The sequence below is a fragment of the Vulpes vulpes genome, chromosome 1 (genome assembly GCF_048418805.1).
Source record: "Vulpes vulpes isolate BD-2025 chromosome 1, VulVul3, whole genome shotgun sequence".
In the NCBI taxonomy this organism is placed as follows: domain Eukaryota; kingdom Metazoa; phylum Chordata; class Mammalia; order Carnivora; family Canidae; genus Vulpes; species Vulpes vulpes.
The window spans coordinates 152,958,167-152,985,453 of record NC_132780.1 but is presented as its reverse complement, the minus strand read 5'-3'; the positions used below and the strand labels follow the sequence as shown (position 1 = coordinate 152,985,453).

The window sequence follows — 27,287 nt, the reverse complement described above, 5'->3', positions numbered from 1 at the left end:
ATTTTAGCTCACTCACAAATTTTAGTTAGTGGGAAAGTATACAGTAAAAATGACCTTCCTAAATTCTATTAGTTATTTCTGCCAATGTTTGCAGAAGGTTAGTTCAGTTTTGTTGTTGTTTTAAATTATTCTCCCAGGCCACTGGGAGTCAATGCAGAAAATAATTCTTCCTTTCCTGATGTGCCACACATTGCCAACTGTCAGGATTCTCTTCAATACTCCTGCACAATGCACAGGAATACAGTCTCTCACTGCAGTGGGCTGCAGTAGTAGAAGACCTTTGAGCAATGTGAACATGATGCAGTGCTACCTGGCTGACCCTGGCGCCAGGGACCTATGAAGTCCATCCTGACTTGTAGTGCAGCCTATTCTTTGACATTCAACATTCTCACCATATACAGTATCTGCAAGCAAGGTCCTTGTATCTTCAGACCGAAACAACCGAATATGATGCAACGTGTCAACAACTTGAATGTTTATTTTGCTTTAGGAAACAACTTGTACATGAGAAAATTTCATCCACATTTATGAATCTGGCCTTTAGGAAACGCAGCAGGCGATGCCTTTTTGAGTTTCCTTTAATGGTCACACAGGGCAATATAATTCAAGGCCTTGAAAACATCAGTGGTTAAGCTTTTATGCAGAGTCGTACGGTTGATTTTGTATAGTTAGAAAACAATACTGATTTTGAGATCCTACAGGCAAACCCAACTTAAGTATTGCCATCTATTCTTTAAATGCTTTTCAGAATTTTACAAATTACTTTTTCTTATGACAATTTCTTCAGTATCTTAAATATTCCAAAGTAAGAGTCCACCTCGTAGTTGTTAGAAGCCACAAATGCAACAATGTGCAACTTTAGGTCACTATAATGGCAGTTGCCTTATGCCGGTAAATAAAACGAAACAAGCAAAACCCAGCTCCCCGCCCCCCCCCCCCCCCCCCCCCCCTCGGGAATGCCTGCATTGCCTCGGGAGCAGCATAACGCGGTACAGTGCCCGGCCGGCCAAGGCCAACACATGCCGCAGACTGCAGCCGCAGCGGCTTGCGGGCCAGGTGGCAGTGGCTGTCCGCAGAAAGGCACACTGCAGTGCTCCCGCCACACCTTCCGCGTTGGCACTGCACCAGAGGCCACTGTAACATCTCCTGGCCACCAACAATATACTTTTTTTTTTTTTTGCTGGTTATGAAGAAAGAGGAGGGGGCGGGAGCGAATGTGTGCGTTTTGAGTGCGGCCGATCCTTATTTTCTCACACTCCCTAAAATATTTCCCCTCAAAATATTTACAAGACAGTCTCCAACTTCCTTCATCCGCCAGTTCCTAAACCTGAAATTGCCTCTCTCTTCGAACGCACTTCAGTGAGCCAAGGTTTGGCGGTACACGCGTGGATGCAGGCGGATCTAACGTGCCCGCTCCTCCGCTGAGAAACGGCACCTCGTTTGGGGGTGTCAACAGCTTAGGTCTGCAGACGGAGCGTTCTGCGGGGGCGCGCTCCCACCGTAGAGGGGCTTGGAGAGGTTGGGCCTCCCGTGTCCTGGAGAACCCCAATTCCCAGGGAAGGCCCTTCCCGGCGTTCACGCTTCGGCGTGCGAGGAACCCCCCCGCAAGCAATAGCTCACCCGGCTGCATCCTCCAAAGCCCCAGCCTCGGGGCGGGGCGCGGGGAGGTGGAGGTGGAGGTGGAGGTGGAGGTGGAGGTGGGGGGTAGCACCGCCCGCAGGCTCTCCCGCCGGCGCCTCACGCTTTTCCCCCTGGCTCCTTGGCGCCCCCTGTCGCCGGGCTCCCCAGCGAGTCGGCGCAGGGAGGCTGGAGAGGTGGCGGCCCCCGGGCGTCGGGGAGCGGAGAGGCGCGGGGTCCGTGCACCCGCGGACCGCGCGGACAGGCGGGCGGCCCCGCGGGAGGGCGCTGGGCGCTCAGGCCCGGGCGCAGCCCGCCGCCGCCGCCGCCGCCGAAGCCGCCGCAGCCATGTCCGCGCGCCCGCGCTGCCGCAGCCCGGCCGTGATGTCATCAGGCGAGCCCCCGCCGCGGCGCCCCATTCCCGCCCCCCGCGGGCCTCCGCCGCTGCAGCCCGGGCGCCGCGTCCCCGCCCCGACGCACGTGCGCCCGGCTTCTGGGATGCCGAGGCCGGCGGCGGCCGCGGGACGATGCGCGGGAGCCGGGTGGCCGCGGCGGCGGCGCTGCTCCTCCTCCCAGCCGGCCGCGTCCCTGGCGGGGCTGCGCCCGGGGGCTGCGCGCGGACGGGGGCGGGGGCGCCTGGGGAGGGAGGGGGGAGGCTCCCCGCCGCCCAGTCGCTGCCTCGTCGCCGTCTGCTGAGTCATGGCGAGCGCTCCCCGCAGCCCTGGAGCGCTCGCATAGCGCGGCCGGCGCGGGCTGCGCAGCCATTGGGCCGGGCGCGGGGCCGCGAGCGCCGGGCATGACGCGCTGAGCCGCGCTCGCCCGTGCCCGCCGCTTCGTGGAGCGCCCGGCGCGGGTGCCTGTGCCGCCGCCCTCCAGCCCGCCGCCGAGCCGCCCCCGCCTCGCCCGCACCATGATCGCCGCGGCTTTCCTCGTGCTGCTGAGACCCTACAGCATCCAATGCGCCCTCTTCCTCTTGTTGCTTCTGCTGGGCACCATCGCCACCATCGTCTTCTTCTGCTGCTGGCACCGCAGGCTCCAGAAAGGGAGGCACCCGATGAAATCGGTCTTTTCGGGTCGTTCCAGGAGCCGAGGTGAGCCACGCCGCGGCGGGGTTCTTCGGGCTGGCGGGGACGTCTGAGCCAGTTCGGAGAGTGGAGCGGGGCTCGCTCCCGTCCGCGCCGCGGTCCCTACCCCCATCACTGCCCGCTCCGCAAGCCGAGGACGTTTCTGTGTTTAACGCCCCTTTGCCCCCGTTTGCCCTCGCCACCTTGCCGTGACCCCCGGGCTGCACGGTTGGGACGACCACGGGGATGCCCAGGGCTGGGAGGGGAGGCACCGACGCAGATCCTGAGTGTCAGTTTGCTAGAGCCCCAAGGGTCACTGGAGCGGAATCCGGGCTGCGGCATCCTCCCTTCGCCCGCCCATCCCAAGGCAGGGAGAGGAGAGTTCGGGGCTCCCGCACTCTCCCAGAACTTTCCCTGAAACTTCTCGCGGAGAACTCACCCTAGGGACCGATGGCCTAGGAAGCCCCCGCCCCACGGTGTGTCCCCACCGGGTTCAGGGGGTCTGGGACGTGCCTTCCCGACCCTCGCCCCTCACGTAAGTCATTAGTAACTCGAAGAACAAGGAGTTAAATGAGGTCTCGTTTTTCTCTTTTCTCCCTAGATGCTGTTATGAGATCCCACCACTTTCGTTCCGAGGTAATTTATTTAGCGCGCACGCTCAAGGTCAGAAGAAGTTCTCTTTCCTGAGTACCCATACTAACCCTATGCGTGTTGAGAAACCAGCAGGGCATGGAAGGGCGAGCATGCTGCCCCCAAGCCGGAAGGGACGCTCGTTTTTAAGCGATTCCCCAACACGGGTGGGTGCCCAGCAAATGAACGGTGTTGGCGAATTTCTGGTGTAGCGGAGCCGCTGGACCAGAGGGGGTAGAGACGGCCCCTAAAGGCGCTACAGACCTTAGGAAACTTAGCCACCGGGTGGATCCCAGCTTCCTTTACGGTCTGTGGTTTGCCGGGGGAAGCTCTCCGGGTGCTGTCAGCTGCCTGGGGTTGTTCCCTCGCAGAGCCCAAGACTAGAGGAGAAAGAGGTCTTAGGAAGTTAGTGCGGAGCAACTTGACCCATATGCATTTCATTGTATGGTCTTTCAAGGTTACATTCCTGTTAACTCATTAAGCTGTCCGCGTTTTATTGGGGGCCATCCGATGATTTTTGCAAGGTGATGGTGGTTATCTGGCTTTATCCGATGGTGTGTGCTGGTCTTTGCTCTCTGCATGTGGGCCATGCCTCTGGGAGCGGATGATGTGGGTGCAGTGATTAGGGCCGCTTGCTCTCGGACTGAGCCCCACTGGAGGGAGAACAAAACAAAAATCACAGGTTGTCTCTGGCCCAGCTTTCCTTTATGAGTTTCCAGGCCAACCCCCCACTTAGTGTGAGATAATTTTTCTCTCTTTTTAGGAGAGTTTCACACAGCCAGGCTTGGAGGTTACTGGTAACAATACTGGATGTGGTTTCCTCATTTTAGCAAAGACTTCATAGTTAGACACCCTTCATTTCCTTGCCGTTTACCTGAGAAGTTATTTCACATTTTGTTTCACTAGTTAATCAGATGTTTTATTGGACTCTGGTGGCTTAAAAGCATTAACCGCATTATTATAGCATCATTATAATGTTGCACAGTGAGTAATTTTCCTGCATGTAGAACTCTGAAGGGTGAGAACTCTGTTCTCAATTTAAGATACTTACGAGAATAACCAGTCAGATAATCAAGAGGTTCCTTTCCTGTCTTTACACTAACTACTTGTGTGGTTTTGGGAAACGTTAACTTCTCAGCACCTCAGTTTCCCTATCTGAAAAATAGAAGCAGTAGTACCCTGCAGGGTTATAGTGGGAGGGGAATTTACGAGTAACTATGTAAAAAACCACACTAAGTTCAGAGTGAATATTTAGTACTGGGGAGCTAGTTATCATTACATCTTGTAAAATTGACTTTAAAAATTGAATTAAAAAATTGGGAAATAAAAATCTTTGCGCAATTTGAAGTCTTAACTAATTAATTGAGATTTATGGGAAACAACATGAATCATGCTTGGTATGAAACATTTTTGGATGTCTCATTAATAGAATAAACTCATTTAGATGTGACAAAAAATAAATAATGGTCAGAGTGCAAACATCAAAATTTAGGATTTTGATTTTAAAAAGAGATTACCAGCTCCATACAGTTAAGTGATAGAATCAGAATAATCCTTTTATGGATTATCATATTAGCCATTAGGCATTTCAGCCGACACACAAACCAAAAAAATGAGGTAGGACTATCTTGTGTAGTTATCTGTGAGTGAAGCATTTGTCTTGAGCTTGCATTTGGTTAGGAAAGCTGGAAGCAGTTGTTTAAAGCTTTGGCTCATTTCATAAAATTCCTAGTCTAGTTTGACATCTTGTCTATACTTCGTATTTGTCTCATCTGCTAGCCTATGAGCTCCTTGAGGACATGAAACATGTCTCTCTTGTTTAGGGCTGTCTCCCCACTGTCTGGTATATAGTGGGTTCTTAATTAATACTTACTGAATGAATGAAAAATTTCTCGGTGTGTGCCAGTTCCCAGAATTGGCTCAGTAGAACTCAGAGTTGGGCAGCAAAGAAAAATGCACATTCTCAGGACTTTGCTTGGAATTCAACATTTACTGAATCTCTTTCTAGCTTTTAAAAATTGCCCTGGAGTTTGTATTAGAAATGTAAGTCACTAAGTGTAACAAAATGGATTTGGTTAGAATATTTTTTTTTGGTGTGACTCGCTGACTCACTCGGTGGAGCATGCCGGTCTCGATCTCAGGATTTTGAGTTCCGGGCCCCACATTGGGTGCAGAGCTACTTAAAAAAAAAAAAAAGGCAAAAAAAATTTTTTTTCTTGGGAAATTAAATACAATATTAGCTTAATTTTTTGATGAGTTACCTGTGTTCCTTTTTGTACCAAATTTCTTTGAATAAACTACTCACTTATCTTGTAAGTGAAAATCCTGAGACTGTGTTGTATGAAGATGTCACATTTCTTCACTATTTTCTTCACTGTTTTATTTGTGGTAAAATATTTTTATGTCTTCCCTTGAGGAAGACGTTGGGAATTATTTTTTCGTCTCTTTTGATCAAAATGCTATTTCTTGAAGAATTTTCTCCTGGAGAAATACCTCCAAATTTTTTGGATTCTAGCGTTTTAAAAAATTAGAATTTGAGTAGCATAATGGATGTTCTTGTTGTTTCTTAGTAGTAGCTGCTGCAAAATATTTCTCAAAGAAAATGTTTTGATTTTTAGGCAAGTCATAATCATATTGATCTAAGAAGCTAGTGCCTTCCTCATTCTGATCTCAGTAAGTAGATAATTCACTTTCAGCATTTCCATAGTGGCCAAATGAGGAAAATGAGTTTAGGATATGCTGACTCATTTTGAAATGTAAAAGAGCTTTGGGAAAGCCCTTGAACATGTGAAGGAGTTTGTTAGCCCTGTGATGCTTTCATTGGCAGAGGATATTGCATCTGCTATCTACACACCCAGGAAGGAGTCCAACTGGACAGGAAAATTCAGGATGTTCCTTTCCAGGTAGTTAGAGAAATACTTGTCCAGGGAGGTAAACCATGGCATCAGAACCCACTCTGCTTTGTGAAGAAAGTCACATCTCTCCATCTGAGAAGCTCCAGCTTTGTTTTTCTTCACTACGTGTATGACAAACACAGTTCTTCAACATGCAGCAATTTCTTCCTCATGAAGCTACAACTAAATACTATAGCTGTTTACAAGAAATTTTGTGACTGTAACCGCCTACCAATGCTTTTGACTTTGACATACTTGTAAATTCATCTTTACGGGCTTAATAGTCCTCTAAAATTTAATAAGAGCATGTGAGAATGTGAAAATAGTAACCCAGCCAGCAAGGGCTGAACACTGTAACTCCCAATTCATTGCCAGTTATAAGGACCCAGTTAGATAGACAGAAATATGTGTTTTGTGTATGAATTTAAAGAACTTGTATAGTTTTTTGTTCTTTGTCATAAATAGCTAATGAAGAGAAATGACTTCACACTGAAGTAGGACCCAGTTTAGACAGCAGGTGTTCAATCTGGGTATCTAAGAAGGGTGCTTTTCCTGAGGATTTATGTTTTATGCTGTGACTTTACACAATGGTTGACTGTTATCCTGGATTCCTGTGGTGAAAATCAGGCAGTGACAATCCTGATTTTAAGGGAATTTCAGAAAGTGATACAGGTAATTGAGGCACCATTAGATTTCAAGAAAGAGTCTTAGGAGTACTTCAGTGAAGACAATTATCATGCCCTTTGAGAATACCCCCGAGTGAACAGTGCTAAACGATCCCTATTCATCAGCTTAGTGGAATAAGGGAAGCCTTGTTTCACATAAGCAGGGGGAAGAGTGTGTTGTATGTCTATCAGGATTTGAGTAAGTATCTTCACTTCCCGTTTCAGGTAAAGGAGCCAAAAGAGTTAACTCAGGTTAAGCAGTTCCCAAAGAGTCACATAGCAAGATAAGGACTAAGACAAGAATGCCCTGGCTACATTTTGTCTGCCTGGTGGTATTTAATTGTGTCACTCATAGCTCAGAGAATAATATGTCCAACATTCTCAATGAAAGAGACGAGCTAAGTCGAGTGAATTTTTAGTGGACATTTCTCTTAGAAAAGATTAATCCTTTAGGCTTTTCCAGTGATTATCCAAGTTATCCTAGATGAAAGGATGTTCCACACAAACTCTCTTGGCCTCATTATATTCCCAGAGAGTCCCTTTACCAAACCATGCAAGAATAGTCAGCAAAATAACTATATTTCATAGCTTCTTATTAAATCTGTATATTTCATTGAGAATTACCCAGTTTAATGGATTAGAGAAAATGATAGTTTATTATTTAGCTCTCTTTTATAATTGTGTTATCTTTATAAATAAATTCTTTGCTTAGGGTTAAATTCTAGGTCTAAATTAATTTATATTAATTAAATCAGTCATAAATTGAACTCTACCCATGATACAGTATTCATTTAGCTTCATTCAATTATTTTCAAAATAAACGAATTTACTTTTTTGTTCCATACAAAGTCTGATGTTAGATAGTAGAGCTAACAAAAGGTCTGAGGTATAGCCCCTGCCCTTGACGATTACTTCTAGGTCATTTCCAGTATCAGTGCTGAAATGTTATAGTTGCTGGTTTCTTCTGTTATGGTAACTGAACTGCTGTCCTGTTTCCAGCTATGAATCACAAGTGTGGCAAGAGCATCAAAGGCCAAGATATACAAGTACAGCTAATAACATTTGTATAAAAGATAAATTCACCCTGTTCACAGAGCTTTAATATGCCAGAGTTACCACTACCATATAATTTATCTTTACTTTAGATACATGGCAACAAAACGGAATGCTAAAAGAAAATAAAAAAACAAGGAAGAATAGAAACCCACTTCCCCCCCAAGCAATCCAAGCCAATTAAATGCAATCTAGATGAAAGTTGAAATAAGAGCTTTTCCAGAAGAGTTTGAATCTTTGTATTCCTAAGTCTCAAGAATGACTCTTTTTGAGATTTGGATTATAAAATAGAACCAGGCTAATTATAGGTCTTGGTTTAATGAAAGGGATATAAGAATAGGGTTCAGAATCCTGATTTTGGGTTCCAGCTGTGCCACTAACTGTGAGATCTTGGTCGAGTCTCTTGTGTCTCTGAGACTTAGAGTTGGTGTTCACTGCTAACATGAAGATGATCACTGAAGCACCTTCCAGAAGTAATAGCCATATTTGTCCTATGGGCAAAGTATCATGCTAAAAAGACATTATGTAAAACATGATTCCTGCCTTCTGAGAGATTAAGGCAGGTAAAGATGAGGATACAATTAATAAAAATACCAAGTAGCAAATTATGTATAGAAAAGGAATGGTTCGAATAGTTGTGAAGAAATGACTGCTTCTAGCTGAGGTGATCAGAAAAGGCTTCCAAGAGGCAGTGATATTTATGCTGAAGCATGCAGGTTGGGTAGTATCTGTCTAGACAGAGAAGGAATGAGAGCAACCCCCCAGCAGAACACATGAGACAGGCAAAGATTTAGGAAGCAGATGATTGTTTTCAGAGCTCAGGATATACCAACATTGAGTAGAAAAAAGGGTAAGGATAAGTGAGTACTAGCTACAATAAAAATATATTTTGTATACTACTTGAGAGTTGGCAAAGGCCTTTGACATAACATTATTTCATTTGAAAACTTTAGGAGGTCACTGCTATGATCCCTCTCAGGAGAAGCAAAAAAAAAAAAAAAAAAATCATTTTTTGATTTCTTTTCTGGCAACTACAATGAAACAGCCTGATAACTCTTTTTTCATTCTTAAGAAGAATGGGGAGTCATGTCCACTGCTGCAGAGGGTGAGATGTGGGAGAATGACTGGATCTGGGCCTTTCTGGTCGCCCTGAAGCTGTGCATTTGCAGGATAGCTTGTTTTTCAGAATACCATGGATACAATGTTTTTCAGGTCCAATGCTCAAGGATAATTGGGCTGTATTTTGACTTCAGACCCCATATGTCCAGGGATTTGTGACATCCTGCTCATGTGTTCAGTGTGGTCATTACAAATCCTAATGCAAAGTAGAATAAATTTGCAGGTAATTTTTTATGAACAAGATGGTTTTTTTTTTTTATCAGCTTTGAAACATATTAGTTTTTTAAGGTAATCAAAATATATCTCTGCTTTTAAACTTCTTCCTTGTAAATCTGTCTCCCGTGAAAGTTATTCTAGGTGTTTGTGTCCTCAAATCCTCAAACCTACTCTTTCACCCTTGGCCACTCCTAACTCATAGAGAACATCAGTGCCATGAAGCAATAACAGTTTAAACTTTTTTGTCCCTACAAACTAAATGTATTTCAAACTTACCTCGCAGTGCAATAGAAAACACATCTGTCCTCCATTCTAATATTTCATGCTTATGTTGTGAATTCCTCTTCTTACCAACTCTTGGAGATGTTGTTCCATGAATCATCCTTTCCTCTTTTATTGTCTATTGCTCCCTCATTGCAGGCTCCTGTCTCTAATACATAAGCATCATATGTGTTATCTTTTTTTAAAATTTAAACTTGATTTAATTAACATATACTATATTATTAGTTTCAGAGGTAGAATTCAGTGATTCATCAGTTGCATACAATACCCAGTGCTCATGACATCCAATGCCCTCCTTAATGCCCATTACCCAATTACCCCATCCCTCCACTTACCTCCCCTCCAGCAATCCTCAGCTTATTCCCTAGAATTAAGAGTCTCTGGTTTGCCTCCCTTTCTGTTTCCCTCTTATTTTATTTTTCCTTCCCTTACCCTGTGTTCATCTGTTTGTTTCTTAAATTCCACATATGAGTGAAATCATATGGTATTAGTCTTTGATGGACTTACTTCACTTAGAATTACACCTTCTAGTTCCATCCATGCTGTTGCAAATGGCAAGATTTCATTCTTTTTGATGGATGGCTAAGTAATACTCCATTGTATGTATATACCACATCTTCTTTATCCATTCATCCCTCAATGGACATTTGACTTTTTCCATAGTTTGGCAATTATAGGCACTGCTGCTATAAACATTGGGCCCCTTCAAATTACTATGTTTGTATCCTTTGGATAAATACCTAGTAGTACAATTGCTGGGTTGTAGGGTAGCTCTATTTTCATCTTTTTGAAGAACCTCCATACTGTTTTCCAGAATGGCTGCTATGTGCTGTCTTTTGCAAACAATACAGGGATGCCTGGGTGGCTCAGCGGTTGAGCATCTGCCTTTAGCTCAGGGTGTGATCCTGGACTCCTGGGATTGAGTCCCGCGTTGGGCTCCCTGCAAGGAGCCTGCTTCTCCCTCTGCCTGTGTCTCTGCCTCTCTGTGTCTCTCACAAGTAAATAAGTTTTTAAGATCTTTAAACAAAACAAAGCAATACAAACCTCCCTATACCACCAGCTCTTCTGGCAGGGAAAGTTTCCTGAAAACGATTGTTTGTCACGTTCTGTTCCTTACCTCTCATTTTTTCCCTCAGCTTTGTGTAATCTGGCTTCTGCCACTACTACTTAAAATCACTCACTCTTGGGCACCTGGGTGGCTTCGTCGGTTAAGCGTCTACCTTTGCGCTTCTTGGGGTCCTAGGATTGAGCTCCACACTGGACTCCCTGCTCAGTGGGGAGTCTGCTTCTCCTTCTACCCCTCCCCCTGGCTCATGTTTGTTCTCTCTCTCACATATAAAAATAAATAAAATCTTTAAAAAGAAATCACTTACTAATCACTAATGATTTCCAAATTGTTAAATCAAGTATTTCAGTCTTTAACTTAATCAACATATCTTGTATTTGATTGACACTGTTGGCTGCTGATCCCTCTTTGAAACTTTTCTGACAAGTTTTTGGACAATACTCTTAATTTTGCCCCATTTTATGGCCGTGGTTTCTTCTGTTCCTGCACTGGATCCTTCTACCTAAATGTTGATATTCCCATGGTTCTGCCTTAGGCCTAATATTTTTAAACAACTTTATTGAGCTGTAATTCACATGCTATACAGCTCACCTATTTAAAATATACAATTCAGTCAGTTTTAGTATATCTGCAAGGTTGTGCAACCATCACACAATTTAATTTTAGAACATTTTTATTACCCTCAAAAAGAACACCATACCTGTAAATAGTCACTCCTACTTCCCCCCCCTCCCACTTCCAGTCTCCATCCCCAACCCTAAGCAACCACTAACCTACTTTTTCTCTTAAAAGATGTATGGGGCTTCATTTTTGCCCACCCTATTTAAACTCTACTTGCAGGATCTAACCATACTTACTGTTTTAATTTACCCACATATAATGATTACTCAGAAATCTGTATATCAAATTCAGACTTCACTCTTGACCTCAAGATGCAGATAGTCAAGTGCTTTTCCCTCATTTTCACATGGAGGTACCATAGGGCATCTCAGACTGAACACTGAACTTGTCAGTCCTAAACTCTGTCTGCCACTGTTTGGAGAGTGTCACTACCCTCACCCCCACCCTCTGCAGCTGCTCAAACTAGGAATCTGGAAGATATGACAGATCCCTTCCTGTCCATCCTGTGCCCTTTTAAATGTCTCTGGAGTCTGTCTTCCGTACTACACCCATTATGGTTACCTTGGTATAGACCCTTTAATAAGCCTCCAGAGCAGTCTGCTTGCTTCCTCATCTCCAATCCATACACACTAACTTAATAAGAATCATTCCAAGATACCAATTCTTTTTTTTTTAAGTTGTCTCTGTGCCAGACGTGGAGCCCAGCATGGGGCTTGAACTCACCACCCCAAGATCGAGACCTGAGCTGAGAGTTGGCCACCCAATGAACTGAGCCACCAAAGTGCCCCATAACATTTTTATTGGTCAAAGAGACATTCAGATTCAAGTAACCCCAACATAAAAATGGATTATTAATAAACAGGGATTTATATTTTCTCATAGCAAGAAGTCTAGAGATGCTGCAGGTTCTGCTTGAGCTTCATGGCTGTAGGACAGCTGGCACAGCTCCAGCTCCAGACATGCTTAAATTCAAGGAAGGAAGCAGAGGAAGGGATAGAGCTAGCCAAGGAAGGATATTCATCAGGAAATCAAAATTTTGGGGCACCTGGGGGGCTCAGTGGTTGAGCATTTGCCTTGGCTCAGGTCATGATCCCAAAGTCTGGGAATCAACTCCCACATTGGGCTCACCACAGGGAGCCCGCTTCTCCCTCTGCCTCTCTGTGTCTCTCATGAATAAATAAATAAAATCTTTAAGGAAAATAAAGGAAATAAAACTTTTTGCCAGTAGCCTTTCCAGTTGGGTTTCTTCTTATACTTCACTGGTCAGAACTGTGTCGCAGGCCATCTGCAAGGGCAGCTTGGGATATGAGCTTTTATTTTTTGTAGCTTCTGTAGAAGAAGTAGTCAAGGGAGAAAGGGCTGGGTAAGCCATATTCCTCTCCTACTTAAAACTTCAGTGGCTTCCCACTTCCTCCGAGATCAAGTTCAACTTTGTTTTATTTTTATTTTTAAGTAATCTCTGCACCCAACCAGGGGCTTGAACTTACAACCCTGAGATCAAGAGTGTACACTCCAGGGCAGCCCGGGTGGCTCAGCGGTTTAGCGCCACCTTCAGCCCAGGGTGTGATCCTGAAGACCTGGGATGGAGTCCTATGTCAGGCTCTCTCCATGGAGCTTGCTTCTCCCTCTGCCTGTGTCTCTGCCTCTCTCTCTTTCTCTGATGAATAAATAAGTAAAATCTTAAAAAAAAAAAAAAAGAGTGCACACTCCACCACCTGAGCCAGCCAGGTGCCCCAAGTTTAACTTTCACGATATGACATCAGAATGATCCCTATCCTGATGTCCTAGTGATAGTTCTAGTATGACAATTTGAACACGTTTTTAATACTCCAGACAGATCATGACCTTTTAGGATTATTTTTTTTTGTCCATGTTATTTCCAACTGAAAAGGCCTCTCTTTCTCTTCCATTCCTTTCATTGCCAACCCACTGCCAGCAGGAACAAAAAATATTGAGGCACAAAATGCTAACTCCTGACGTTCCTTCAAAACCTAGTTCACAGGTCATTTCTTCCAGGAAACTTTCTTAGTTCTCTCTTCATGATGATAATTAAGTTTTTTGTTCATCTTTTCTATAAGATTGTATCTTGAAAGTAGTCCAAATCCCTAGTTCTTAGCTCACTGTCTTGCACAGAATAAAGCTCAGTTAAATGTTGGATAAATGAATGAATATTTGATGTTTTATTTTTAAAAATTTATTAAGTTAATTTTTAAAAAAGATTATTTATTTATTTATTTATTTATTTATTTATTTGACAGACAGCAAGAGTGAGAGAGATTGCAGAGGGAGAGAGAGAGAGGGAGAAACAGACTTGCTGCTGAGCAGAAAGACTGATGTGGGGGTAGATCCCAGGGCCCCAGGATCATGACCTGAGGTGAAGGCAGAAGCTTAACAGGCTGAGGCTCCCAGGCATGCTTATTCTTCCTTCCTTCCTTTCTTTTTTTTTTTTCATTTTAAAAGATTTTATTTATTCATTCATGAGAGACACAGAGAGAGGCAGAGACATAGGCAGAGGGAGGAGAGGCAGGCTCATACAGGAAGCCCAATGTGGAACTCGATCCCGGGACTCTGGGATCATGCCCTGAGCCGGAAGCAGATGCCCTACTACTGAGCCACCCAGGGGTCCCTAACCATCACGATCTTAAGAGAAAAGATTAGGGCAGTTTTAACGTGTAGTTTATGCATTCATGCCAGGTGAGAACCAAATGTGGTTTGGTAATCTCTGTTCAACTAGTTTTGAGAAATGTGGTGGTAAATTTGAATAAAGAACATCAGAAATATCATATGTTGAGGTAAATATATAATACTATTTCTTTCCTTTTAATTTCTTGAAAATACATATAATTGTTTAGAGCACAAATTATGACATAGTCTTCTGGGATATATGATGTGTATATAGAAATTTGACAACTATAGTGTAGATAAGTACAGGGAAGTAAGTGGACTCACTATATATGATTGCAACATTTTTATATTTTATATGAAGTGGTATATTAACTCTAAGTAGAATGAAAAGTTAGAGATGCACATTTTAATCCCCAGAGCAACTAATAAAAAATAATGCAAAGCCAATATATAAACCCAAATTGAATTCTAAAAGATACCCAAATGATCCAGAGAAGGAAGATATGAAGGAACAAAGGAATGAAAATCAGAGAGGAGAGGTGGAAAATAAAATCTAAACTGGTAGACATCAATCCGTATTATAATTGCATTAAATATTAATGTATTAAACACTCTGATTAAGAGACAGATTATCAGAATGGATATATAGTGAGACTTACTATATGCTATTTATAAGAGGTATACTTAAAAACCCAGTTAGATTGAGAGTGAATGGATGGAAAAGATAAGTGATGCATATGATAATCAAAAGAAGATTAGAGTGGCCATATTAATATCAGATGAAATAGATATGAAGACAGATATAAAGAGGGATGTTCCATTATGATAAAAGGGCTAATTGTTCTAGGAGACATAACCATAAATATGTATGTATCTAATTACAGAGCCTTAAAATGCATGGAGTAAAAATTATTGAAATTAAAGGAAGGAATAAGGGTGCCTGGCTGGCTCAGTTGGTAGATCATGTGACTCTTGATCTTGGTTTTAAGTTCAAGCTCTATGTTGGTTGTGGAGATTACTTAAAAAAAAAACAAAATTTTAAATCAGAATAGTGGGATGCAGCCAAAGCAGTGTTTAGAGGACAATATATAGCTTTAATTGTTTATATTAGAAGAAAAGAAATATCTAAATCCAACAAATTTTCAACTTTAAGAAGCTAGGGGATAAATAGGGTGAAGTAAACACAAAGTAAGTAGAAGGAAGAAAATAATAAAAAGCAGACATCGATGAAGAGAAAACACATACAATAGAGAAAATTAACAAACCCAGTGTTGGTTCTTTGAAAACACCAACAAAATGTTTAAATGTCTAGGTAGACTGACCAAGAAAGAAACACTGTCATGATACAGGGAGGAGAATTTGTAACTATAGAACCCACAGCCATTAAAAGAATGAGAGAATATTCTCTACAATTTTATGCCAAAAGACTTGACAACTAAGATGAAATGGACAAGTATTTATTTATAGCCCTTCAATTATCCATCCTGTGCATATTTCATCATTTCTTAGAACTTCTCTGACCCTCAAATCTTGAATTTTGAAATACCTCTCTATACACAACCTCCTGTCTCTGCACCTCATCATGCACTTAAAAAAAACGTAAAAAATATTTTTTTTAAGTAAACTCTACTCCACACATGGGGTTGGAACTCACAACTCCAAGATCAAGAGCCACATGCTCTCCTGACTGAGCCAGCCAGGTACCCCTCATCTTGCAGTCCTATTGAGTTTCTGCCTTTATCAGTACCTCTGGTCCTAAATCTTACCTAGCTTTCAGTCTTATCAGCATTTTCTGACTACTTCACTTGCCTTTCTACTCAGTGAGACCCTTAATCAATTGTATAGAGCAACTTTTACTGTTATCCTCTCTTTGCTCATGCAGTTACTTGCTCTGCCACCAGTGACTTTGACAGTTCCCAGACCTGAGTCAGTCTCATGGACTGTTTTTCTATTTCTATGCCTAGGAGGCCTGTCCTTATCGGACATTTTCATAAAACCCAGTCATTTGATTCATTATGTAATCTAGTAGTCATGTCTGCTTTATTTTTTTAGTATATCAGTTAGCTTCTGCTTTGTAACAAAGTACTTGAAACATTAACTATCTAGGTCACGATTCCCAGGGTTGGCAGTTTGGGCTGTGCCCAACTGGGCAGTTGTTCTGGTCTGAGACAGGCTTGGCTCATCACAGCTGGAACTCACTCATGTGTCTTTTATCACCCTGAGACAAACTCAGTTTTTCCTCTATAGGTTTTGATAGATTTGGGTTCCAAAAGCATCAAAAGTGCAATAAGCAAGGCCTTCAGAGATCTAGGCCCTGAACTTACAAGTATAATGCCATTGCTTACATGTTTGGGGCATTGGCATGTCATAGGAACAGGGAAAATAGGAGGAGTCCTGATGGGAGGAAGTGAAAAGTATTGTGGCTACATTTGCAATCTACTGTAGATAATCTTTTGATTTATCTCTGGTATGCTGATGTACTATTCTCCTCAAAGCACTCATTTTAAGCTTTTTCTATTGTTTTCCCTGAACAGTCTTTCCCAATACCTCAGATTTCATATATATGGAAATTATTTCCCACCAGAAGTTTCTAGCCCTGATTTAATGTTTCAGTGTTTTTTTTTTGAGGTATAATTTCCAGTTTTAGAATATTTTCTATCACCCCAGAAAGATTTCTCTTGCCTTTTTTTTTTCTCTTGCCTTTTTGCATTTAATTCCTATTCCCATCCTTTACCTCCCAAAACCACTAATCTACTTTCAATATCTCTAGATTTGCCTTTTCTGGACATTGAATGTAAGCAAAATTGTATAGTATGTAGTCTTTTTGCATCTGGCTTCTTTCATGTAGCTTGATATTTTTGCAATTTATCCATATTGTAGCATGTATCAGTAGTTTGTTCATTTTTATTGCTGACTAGCATTCCATTCTGTGAATATATCACACTTTGCCTCTCCAATCACCAGATAATGGACATTGGATTCTCCCCCCCCCCCCCCCCCCCAGTTTTTAGCTGTTATAAAAAATGATGCTATGAAAATTTGCTTAAAATCTTTGCGTGGGTTTATGTTTTTATTTATCTTGGGTAGATACCTAGGAATAGAATTGCTTGCTTTTGTGATAAGTTTATGTTTAATTTTTTAAAAGATTTTATTTACTTATTCATGAGAGACAGAGAGAGAGGCAGAGGCATAGGCAGAGGGAGAAGCAGGCTCCTCACAGGGAGCCTGATGTGGGGCTCAATCCTGAAATCCTGGGATCATGCCCTGAGCCAAAGACAGATGCTTGACCGCTGAGCCACCCAGGCGTCCCAGTTTATGTTTAATTTTTAAAGAAATTGTCAAACTATTTTCCAAAGTGGCTGTACAATTTAATATTCTCACCAGCAATGTATGAGGATTCCAGTTCCTTCACATCTTTGGCAGCACTTATTATTGTCTTTTTATTATTAGCCATTTTAGTGGGTCTGAAGTGGTATTCTGTAATTTTAATTTGCATTTCTGTAATGCCTAATGATTTTGAGGATCTTTTCATTTTCAAATAGTTCAAATCTTTGGCCATTTTTATTTTTATTATTTTATTAAAATACTGAGTTTTTTTCACATGTGTATTTTTGTCTCCCACCATTGCCATTTGTCTGACCACCACTACTACTACAACCTATTGTAACATTCCATACATCCTTACAACCAAGCAAAGGTGGATTCCATCTTTAAAAACTAAAGAGGCATTTTGAACAACACAGTCCTGGCAATGGAACCTGGACTACGTTTTTCAGACACAGTAGGGTAAGTTTTCACTCTGCATTATAAAAAAGGACAGCCAGATAGAAACTTTTACAGCAGTAAAATAAGATGGGAGAATTTTAACAAATTGTTTAGTTTTTTACAGAGACTTCACTGTCAGAAATCTTGAATAAGCCACCTGGTCAGTCATCCAGAGCAATTCTTCACATAATTGATGACCTTGGCTTTCACTTAGGGAAGAAAACCACCTTTTTCTCTATTTGTTTGCATTTTGCTTTAATGTATTCTGTGGAAGTAGGTCCTTTCTGTGTTTTAAGGTTTTTTTCTTTGGATTTTGAAGAATTCTTGGCCTTTCGATCTTGGTGTTAATGATCTTGAGTCTTTAGCATTCTGGTTTGATTTTTGTGTGTTTTTGGCTGGAATATCTCATATAGATTTCTTTATTGGGGTTTTTCCTTTAGCTCTCCCATCATCAGAATTGTTATCATCATTATCCTATCATCATCTTCATCAGCAACATGTTTTACTTTTTCCTGTGGTACTTCACTACTACTTCCAGTAATAATCTACTTCCAGGGGCAGATCACTTTCAGATAAACTTTTTAGGAGTTTCACATCCTACTCCTCTTCATCTTCTGACTCTGCAACTTCCTACATAGCTACCAAATACTATTCCATTAATATGCACAGCCCTGAATCACACTTCAATCATAAGACCACAGGTGGTGGTATTTGAAAGCCCCGGAGGAAAAAAAAAAAGATAAATAAAAAAAATAAAAATAAATAAAAAAAGCCCCTAAATCATTGGCTGACATTTTCAAAGTTGCCAGTGTTACTTTAATTGGCTGCTTTCATAATTCATTGCCTCTACTTCAACACTGTACGATTCACCTTTTTTTTAGACTGAAGATCCGATATATTTATTATCATATGCATATAAAAGAAGCAAACGTACCAATAAAAAGGTAAAAGGCTATGGAATTTAATAAAAATAATGAACACTGGATTATGTCTTATATATGAAAATCAAACATTTATATAGCATTCTCAAATAAATTGTATAGAACAGATTAATGACTTCATTTGATTTTTTTAAATTGAGAGATAATTGACATATAGTATATTAGTTTTAAGTGTGCAACATAATGAGTTAATATTTATATATATTGAGAAATGATCACCATAATAAGTCTAATTAACATCCATTACCACACATAGATTTTTTTTCTTATGATTAAGATTTATTCTCAGAGTTGGGACACCTGGGTGTCTCAGTCAGTTAAGCATCTGCCTTCAGTTCAGGTCATGGTGCTGGGGTCCTGGGATGGAGCCCCACGTTGGACTCCCTGCTCGGCAGGGAGCCTGCTTCTCCCTCTATCTCTGTCTGCCACTTTGCCTACTTGTGCTCTCTCTTTCTCTCTGTCAAATAAATAAATAAATAAAATCTTTAAAAAAAAAGGCTTATTCTCAGAGCAACTTTCAAATATACAATACAGTATTCTTAACTATAGTCACCATGTTGTATGTTACATCTCCTAGACTTATTTTGTAACTCTAAATTTGTTTCTTTTAACCCCTTCATCCCTTTTGCTTATCCTCCACGCCTCCTCCTCTGGTAATCACAATCTGTTCTCTGTATATATGATTCAGTTTTTTTGTTTTGTTTTATAGATTCCACATATAAGTGAGATCATAGGCACCAGAAAAGAAAACTGTGTATTCAGATTTGCCTATTTTTCTTTTTTAAAGATTTTGTTTTTAAGTAATCTCTACACCCAACCTTGGGTTCGAGCTCACAACCCTGAAACCAAGAGCTGCCTGATCCACCAGCTGAGCCAGCCAGGTGCTCCAGATCTGCCTATTTTTTAATTGTTTTTTCTTTTTTTCCTCTTGAGTTGTTCTGAGTTCTTCATATATTTTGGATTTTAAGTCCTTATCAGATATTGGTTGTACAATTCATCTTTTGCACCAGTCCCTAAACTGACTCTTCGTTTTTTTTTTTTTTTTAAAACTGACTCTTCTTAAAGATAACTGGTATTCATTTTCATCATTATTCACCTGAAAATGACAATCTTTATTGGCTTTGGGTTCACATCTGAAAAGATAGTTCCGGGGCTTCATGGGTCTTATGTCCATGTTCACTGAATCTTCCATGGGGTGGTGGTACACATAAGTGGGAGAGAAGGTGGACACAGATAAATGACTGCTATTCTAGAGAATAGCCATGAGGGATGGACTCCTACCAGGACTGATCTTTGCCTATTTTAAAACTGGATTTTGTGTCTTCTTGTGAGAGTTCTTTATGTATTCTGGATACAAGTCCTTTAACAGACATAGGATTTGTGAATGTTTACTTATGGTCTGTGGTTTGTCTTAGTGTCTTTTTAAACTTTTTCATTAAGTGTAATTTATCATTTGTTTTCTTTTATGGTTATCATATCTAAGACCTCTGCCTCACTCAGGGCCATGACAATTTTCTAATTTTTTTCCTAGAAATTTTATAGTTCTGGTTTTTTTTTTTATAGTTCTGGTTCTTACATGTAATCTATGATCATTTAGAGTTTTTCTTTATTTTATGTGTGTATGCATTCTTGGTATACTTTTAAATATTAATAGAGTTCATCAGTGGAGCCATTTATTTATTTATTTATTTATTATTATTATTTTTTTTAGTGGAGCCATTTAATATAAACCTGATGTTTTCTTTGTGGGACTATCTTAAGTTACCAATTTAAAATTTAAGCATTCAATTTCTTTACTTTTTATATGCCTATTTGGATTTTCTATTTCTTCCTGAGTCATTTCGATCATTTGTGTCTTTCTAGGAATTTGTTCATTTCATCTAAATTGTTTAATTTGTTGGCTTAATAGTATAGTACTTTCAGATTTCTTTTTGCTTATGTTTAGGCAGAAGGTTGGGTCTTTCATGATCTTGTTCTGTTGCACACTTATGTGACTATGCTTGCATCCAGGGCTAAGTGGCAGGAAGACAGAGAGAATATATTATAGTGGTGACAGTTGACCCCACTCTCTTGGGATCAGAGAGAAAGCTTTCCTTCCTAAGAGGTTTGGTTCCTATACTCTTGGGACTTCTGATGTTACTGCCTGTGGGATTGCTTGAGGGCTGGGGCTCAGGAGCACTCAGAAGAAAAAGTGGAGGATTTCTGCACTCCTTTTCTCACTCCTCGAGTCTGAATAAGGAGCCTTCTCTTGGAGTTCTCTCTTTCTGAGCCTCAGTACCCAGCTCTGGGTTTCAGGCTGTGATGCTGCATTGCATTCAGTCTAGGGAATACTAGAGACCAAAAAGGGGAAACTCACGAATTACTTGGTGGTACTTCAAATTCTGGACTTTTTACTTCAAGCCCCCTGCTACTAGTGGATTCTCAAAGTCTTCAGATAGCTAGTTGTTCAGTGGATTCTGTTCAGTTGTATAGTTGTGTTCAGTGGGAGACATATGCTTATTCTACTTTACTGTACCCAGAACCATGATTTTTCTTTAAGATTTTATTTGGGAGAGAGAGAGAGAGAGAGAGAGAGAGAGAGAGCGCATGCGAGCGGTAGGGGGAGGGGTAGAGGGAAAGAATCTTCAAGCAGGTTCCCTGCTGAGTGCAGAGTCCAGCTGGGGGCTCCATCCCACAACCCATGAGATCGTTTTGTGACCCTAAACCAAGAGTCGGATGGTCAATCAGCTCAGCCACACAGGTAGCCCACCATGATCTGTTTTCAAGTAGTCTATCCTCCCTCCACCTTAAGCTCATTGCTTTTGTCTCTTTTTTTAATTTATTTTTTTGAAAATCTTGTAGCATTATGCCATCTAAGATGATACTGGTGGAGATGTGTATTGCTACATATAGCTCATGTAACATTGAAGATTCCATTTATATCATCATAATACTTATGCTTATAGTAACCTAACTTTAATATGTTTTCATTTGGAAAGCTTCTTATCTTTCCTTTTCTTTTCTGATCAATCTCATCATTTTCCAGATTGATGGATATTCTGGATTTCCTTCTAATTTCTGAAAACTAAATAGATTAGGATTAAAGACTACCTGCTGATTTTGGAAAAAACAGTATATATTTTATCCTGTTATTGATGTTATTTACAAAGAGAAAAGAACTCTTTTCTTCCTAACTCCAAGAATTAGGCAGTAGACTATTAACAAGCTTTAAATAACTAACTGAACAACTCTGGAGAATCATTAACAGACATTAAATAAGTAAATTCCTGCCACTACCCACTCTGCAGTGAGCTGCATGGAGGAGGAAGCAGGCATTTCCAAGCATTTCAGACTGATGTAGAGTGTGACTGTCTCTTCTTTTAAAAGTTGCCATGGGGCATCCCAAAGGAATCTCAAATATATTTGGGAAGATTTGATAAAATTGTCTAGCTTTTCAAAAGTGATGCAGTATAACAGAGATTTGTAATACAAATAGAAACTTAGTTTAAAAAAATTTATAACAGGTCTGTTTCAACTGTTTTGAAGTCCTCCTGTGGGATCTTAACCTTTGGGGGACATTTTGAAAATCTGATGAAATCTATGGTCTATATCTCTAGAAGTATTAGGGGTACATGTATACATACATTTGCATATATTTTCAAGTGCATGTGGAGGCCCCCCCTTTTTTTAAAAAATTTTATTTATTTATTTATGATAGTCACAGAGAGAGAGAGAGAGAGAGGCAGAGACATAGACGGAGGGAGAAGCAGGCTCCATGCACTGGGAGCCCAATGTGGGATTCGATCCCGGGTCTCCAGGATCACGCCCCCGGCCAAAGGCAGGTGCTAAACCGCTGTGCCACCCAGGGATCCCCTGTGGAGGCCCTTTTAATGCTCATATGTAGGTTCCTAGGGCAGAGATAGACCCCAGATAAGAAATCTTGCAGTATGATGACCAGATATCCTTGTCTAATTAGGATTCACATCATTTTGGAAACTTTCTACTAATGGAAATTTGTCCTGGGTAATGCCTTCGACAGGGTGAGTTGAGCTTTAGTTCCTCACTATGGTTCAGGTGTGAGACACTGTAGATAACTTTTTGTATATTACTGGTAATACTTGGAGAAATAGTAATTCCTCAAATTGTTACCCAATCCATAGTCTACAACTGGAGATTCTAGCTGAGATCTTTTTCTGCAGTGTAGAGGCTGATGTGCTCTAAATTTGTTTAACAGTGAAAAAGTACATCTTTAGGGAATATGTTGGGCTACAAAAACTTTTTTGGGATGATCTTTCTCAGCTTGCCTTTACCTTGCTGCAGTGATAGGGCTGCATAAGAAGTCAAGTGACATAGTGGAAATAGTACTGACTTAGTTGTTATAAGACCTGAGGTCAAGTCCTGTTCTTTAGCTTAACTTGGGCAAGTCATTTAATATTGATGGGGCTTACTTTCTCCTTTGATAAACCAGAAATAGCAATACCTCTTCTATCTTTTTTTGCAAGATGTTCTGAGAATCAGTGAAAATAGTATATGATTGAAAGATAAAGGGACACTTAGCTATGATAGAATGGAGACTTCATTCATTCACCATCCATTTTTTTTGTTAGTAAATATCTATAAATCTAACATGCATAGGGAATCTTTGATTTCTCTATTCTCCTGGTTAGATATATGGCCCTATTATCTCTCAAATACTTTTTAGAGTCTGTTTGTCTTGTATAGAAAAAAAGAGAATAAAAGGAAGGTTAGTGATAGAGAATGAGGAAGTAAAATGATTTGTGTAATAATTAATTTGAAAAAATATCAGTAATTAGGTAGTTTATATGAGCTCTTAAGTTGATAGTCAAAAGAAGCAGGGTGATTTTAGGCTTTTCTGTAAATAGTGAGATCTCATCCTGCCCCATATCCTGACCCAGAGATGACCTAGTTATGAGGAAATGATAATAGCTGCCATTTTTTGAGAGCTTTCCCGTCTTTACGTATGTCCTATCTCATTTAATCATCACATGCCCAAGGTCACACAGAGATTGTTCCCAGAGCTGAAATTTCAACCGTGGTCCCTTTACCCAAACAGCTGAGATCTTGCTTATAGCCAGGTAGCAGCAGAAAAGTGGGGCTGAATCAGAACAAGCTGAAGTGGCTTTTGCCTTTTCAAAGGTTCATAGGGATCAATGTTAATTCACATGCTTTAACCTTGAAAGCTCAGAGTAACCTTTGAGCTTGCTCTCTAGGACTTAGAGATAGAACTCCCATCGGAAAGCAGGTGGGAATCAGATGGAATCAAGTTTTAACTTTAAGAAGGAAAGATCTCTGAGCTCCACTTTTTAATTTTTGAAATTCTTAAAGAAGTGAATTTTCAACATTTAGTCTATTATCTGAGAGTGCCTTTTTCAAGCATATTAGAATTTATGTTTCTTAGTTATTAAAAAATAGGAAACGACATGATTACTATAACTTGTCAAGACAGTGCACTTTCTCCACTATTATTAGAAAGAAAAATTTGCTGGTGTTTTCCACAGATGTGATGAGATGCAGACTGAGGGGCCGAATTCCCTCTTGGTCTGATCTTTGATGAAGCTGCAGCCTGCTGGTCACATTACTCATGTGGCAGAACAGAAAAGACCAAAGGCTGACTTTTAAATAACATTCCTAGTTGTTTAGATTCCCTTAAAATATTTAGAATATCTAGCTATATGTCTGAATCAAACGCTGTACTGCATGGGAGGTAAAATTAGGGAATTTTGGCTGGCTACTGCTACATTATAATTTCTCTGGAACCCTCAAGAAAATAATGGACTCAAGCATGCCTTGAGCTGTTCTCTGAGAAACTATGGCAACGGGCCTTGTAATTAAAGCTGAACTGGTGTGTGTAGCTTAGAAAAACAGAGAGATACTGCCAGCTGATAGGGAGAGTGTATGGGAGTAATCCAGAAAACTAAAAAAAAACCAATTCTTTTTAGATATATTTAGATAACTCTTTGTTATCTATATTGTTCAAAGAAACAGTAGGAAAGTCTTTCAGTGGATATCAATATTTGGCTTTGGAATATAATATTTTCTCTGTAAGGAAATATGGTTTCCTGATTATGCTTTTTAAGATTAATTTCAAAATAATTTATGTTTCCTGAGTCCACATTAACTGAATTTGGAAGGACCAGCCAGGAGGCATCCCAGTTGCAGAGGCTAACGAATCTGGGGCAGTCACAAAAAGGATGATCTTTCCATTTTGATAATGGAAACTATATACATAACACAGTGAAAAGCACTGGTGGGCAGTTGATGAACAAATTAGTAAACTGGCCCCCCGCTGAGATGAACCAGATTTACAGCCAACATGCTAGAATTTGTAAACTCAGAGCATACCAAAAAGTAATTTAAAAAACAAAAACTAAACGGGAAGTCAAGACTTGTCATTTTTCTAGGATCAAAATGTGTTATGCTAATAATCCCCAGTGATGGAGAGATCTTATCACCCTCTTTACCAGGGAGAGTTTGAGTTTATGCCTACTGTTTTAACATCCTTTCTGATTAGTGCTCCCATTCACTCTTAAAAATGTACCTGTTTGGGGGATAAATTATGTAGTCACTTGATACGGGCAATAGCAGAAAAGAAGAGCTGCCTCTAATGAAATAAAATGTAATGGTGATAAATACAAAGCTCATAAGCCAGAGACAGTATAGGAACTGGCTCTTAATATAGTCTGTTATCCAGTCTTCTTGGCTCTGGCTTGCATTTTACCCTTTATTGTAACGTTGGCAGGGGTAGCTATCTAGAATCAGATCCCATCTTCCACTCCTTTTGTATAAGGGCTTCCCAGTGCTTACAGAATTACTCTATCCTTTCTCAATCTCAGTTCCACCCTATCTCTAATGCATGAATTACTTAAGCTCAAACAAGGCCTAGTTGTTCGATGTTCACTGTCCCCCTCTGTGTTTTCCTTCTATTGCCAGTGTTAGAATTCCTCGATGCTTTGTGTGTGTGTGTGTGTGTGTGTGTGTGTGTGTGTGTGTGTGAAACTCCTATGAATACTTAAAAATGAAGATTAAACATTTCCTCTTTCCTTCCTTTATCTCACAGTCCTTCCTTAATCCTCTCAAACATTCTCCTCTCTGGGATTGGATGAGGGCACCAGATATAGGGATTTATACATCTGTCTTCCCAAGGCAGGTACTATGTACCATTGACCCTTGAACAATGCAGGGGTTAGGGACCCTGACTCCCTACCCCGAAGTTGAAAATCCATGTATTATTTTTGACTTCCCCCCAAACTTAACTACTAATAGCTTACTGTTGACTGGAAACCTTACTGATGACATAAATAATGGATTAACAATATTTTGTATGTTATATGTATTATATGATATATCCTTACCTTAACATTAGCTACAGTAAAGAAAATGTTATTAAGAAAATTCAAGGAAGAATTTCTGGTCTCCGTCCTAGCTACAATCTTGTGTCCACGCATGTGTGTACTTCATTTCAGCCAGTCTGCTTAAGACCCCCTGAATGTCAAGCCTAATCCCCCCGCTTGGTCCCATTTCTACTCCAACAAGATGAAAGAAACTATAATGAACCAGGAGAAACTCACCAGACCGCAAGCACAAGTGCGCATTGTTGGGAAAGGAACTGCTCCCTGAAAAAACCTGGTTCATAGAACAGCTACAGCAGATGCTAAAAAATGTGAGTTCTCCTTAAAGGAGTTAGGGGTAAACAATATCTCCGATATCGAAGAAGTGAATATATTCACAAACCAAGAAACCGTGATCCATTTTAACAAACCTAAGGTTTAGGCAACCCCGGTAGTGAACATTTTCACCATGATAGGCCAGGCTGAGACAAAGCAGCCGGCATAAATGTTACCCAGTATCTTAAACCAAGTTGGTGCAGACAGTCTGACTAGTTTAAGGAGACTGGCTGAACTTCTGTCCAGACAGTCTGCGGAGAGAAAAGCAACACTTGCTGCCAGAGAGGAGGATGATGAAGCTCCAGATCTTGTGGAGAATTTTGATGAAGCTTTCAAGGATGAAGTAAACTGAATTAAGTCAACTTCTGGAGAAGACAAAACTTGAAGTTACTGGGATCTGTTATTTTATATTATGACTGCTTTTAAGGGACACCTGGGTGGCTCAGTGGTCTAGCGTCTGCCTTCTACTCAGAGCGTGATCCTGGAGTCCCAGGATCGAGTCCCACATCGTGCTCTTTGCATGGAGTGTGCTTCTCTTCCCTCTGCCTCTCTCTCTGTGTCTCTGTGTCTCTCATGAATAAATAAATAAAATCTTTAAAAAAAAATTTTTGTTCATGGAGTTGATGAAATCTAGGTCTCTAACATCTTTACGCCCAAGGCCCTGGGACACTGTAGCTCTTTTCAGTTTTTGCTTATACACAATTTATTCTTTGCAGCTAATTAAACTGAAGAAATCTGGGAATAAAGTTGAAACAAGGTTGATAAAGTTTTCTTGCCTAGTTAAAGAAAATAAAAGGAAAAAAAATTCAAGGAAGAGAAAATATATTTAATGAACTGTATTTATTTTTAAAAAAATCTGTGTGACCTGTCAGAATGGCTAAAATCAACAACACAGGAAACAACAGGGGTTGGTGGGGATGTGGAGAAAGGCGGAGAGACCCTCTTACAAAGTTGGTGGGAATGCAGATAGGTACACTGTGGAAAACAGTATGGAGATTCCTCAAAAAGTTAAAAATAGGACTACCCCACGATGCAGCAGTTGCACTCTTAGATATTTACCAAAGA

At 40.7% G+C, this 27,287-nt stretch overlaps 2 protein-coding genes and 2 pseudogenes across 29 annotated transcripts in view; 2 read left to right on the top strand and 2 right to left on the bottom strand.

Moving 5' to 3' along the window:
- Window positions 1-2,616, bottom strand: part of BEND6 (BEN domain containing 6) — a 59,970-nt gene extending 57,354 nt beyond the window's left edge. For 3 of the 11 annotated variants that reach the window (XM_072734656.1, XM_025991090.2, XM_072734693.1), the window contains exon 1: window positions 1,621-1,972. Coding sequence is in view for 1 of the 11 variants with exons in the window: in XM_072734716.1 (XP_072590817.1) it covers window positions 1,621-2,008 (388 nt within the window). In the remaining 10 variants the exon portion in view is untranslated. Of the gene's footprint in view, window positions 1-1,620; window positions 2,023-2,526 lie in introns of those variants that run through there. The other 8 variants (XM_072734663.1, XM_025991089.2, XM_025991093.2 and 5 more) reach the window with 5 other exon arrangements.
- The window catches only part of DST (dystonin), a 479,832-nt gene continuing 454,800 nt past the window's right edge, over window positions 2,256-27,287 (top strand). For 14 of the 18 annotated variants that reach the window (XM_072734610.1, XM_072734643.1, XM_072734481.1 and 11 more), the window contains exons 1-2: window positions 2,285-2,708; window positions 3,283-3,344. In XM_072734610.1, coding sequence (XP_072590711.1) covers window positions 2,528-2,708; window positions 3,283-3,344 — 243 coding nt within the window. In that variant the 5' untranslated portion in view covers window positions 2,285-2,527. Of the gene's footprint in view, window positions 2,709-3,282; window positions 3,345-27,287 lie in introns of all 18 variants that reach the window. The other 4 variants (XM_025991085.2, XM_072734513.1, XM_072734492.1 and 1 more) reach the window with 2 other exon arrangements.
- LOC112914128 (nucleophosmin-like) lies at window positions 17,824-19,750 on the bottom strand (annotated as a pseudogene).
- Window positions 26,041-26,821, top strand: LOC140597682 (transcription factor BTF3 pseudogene; annotated as a pseudogene).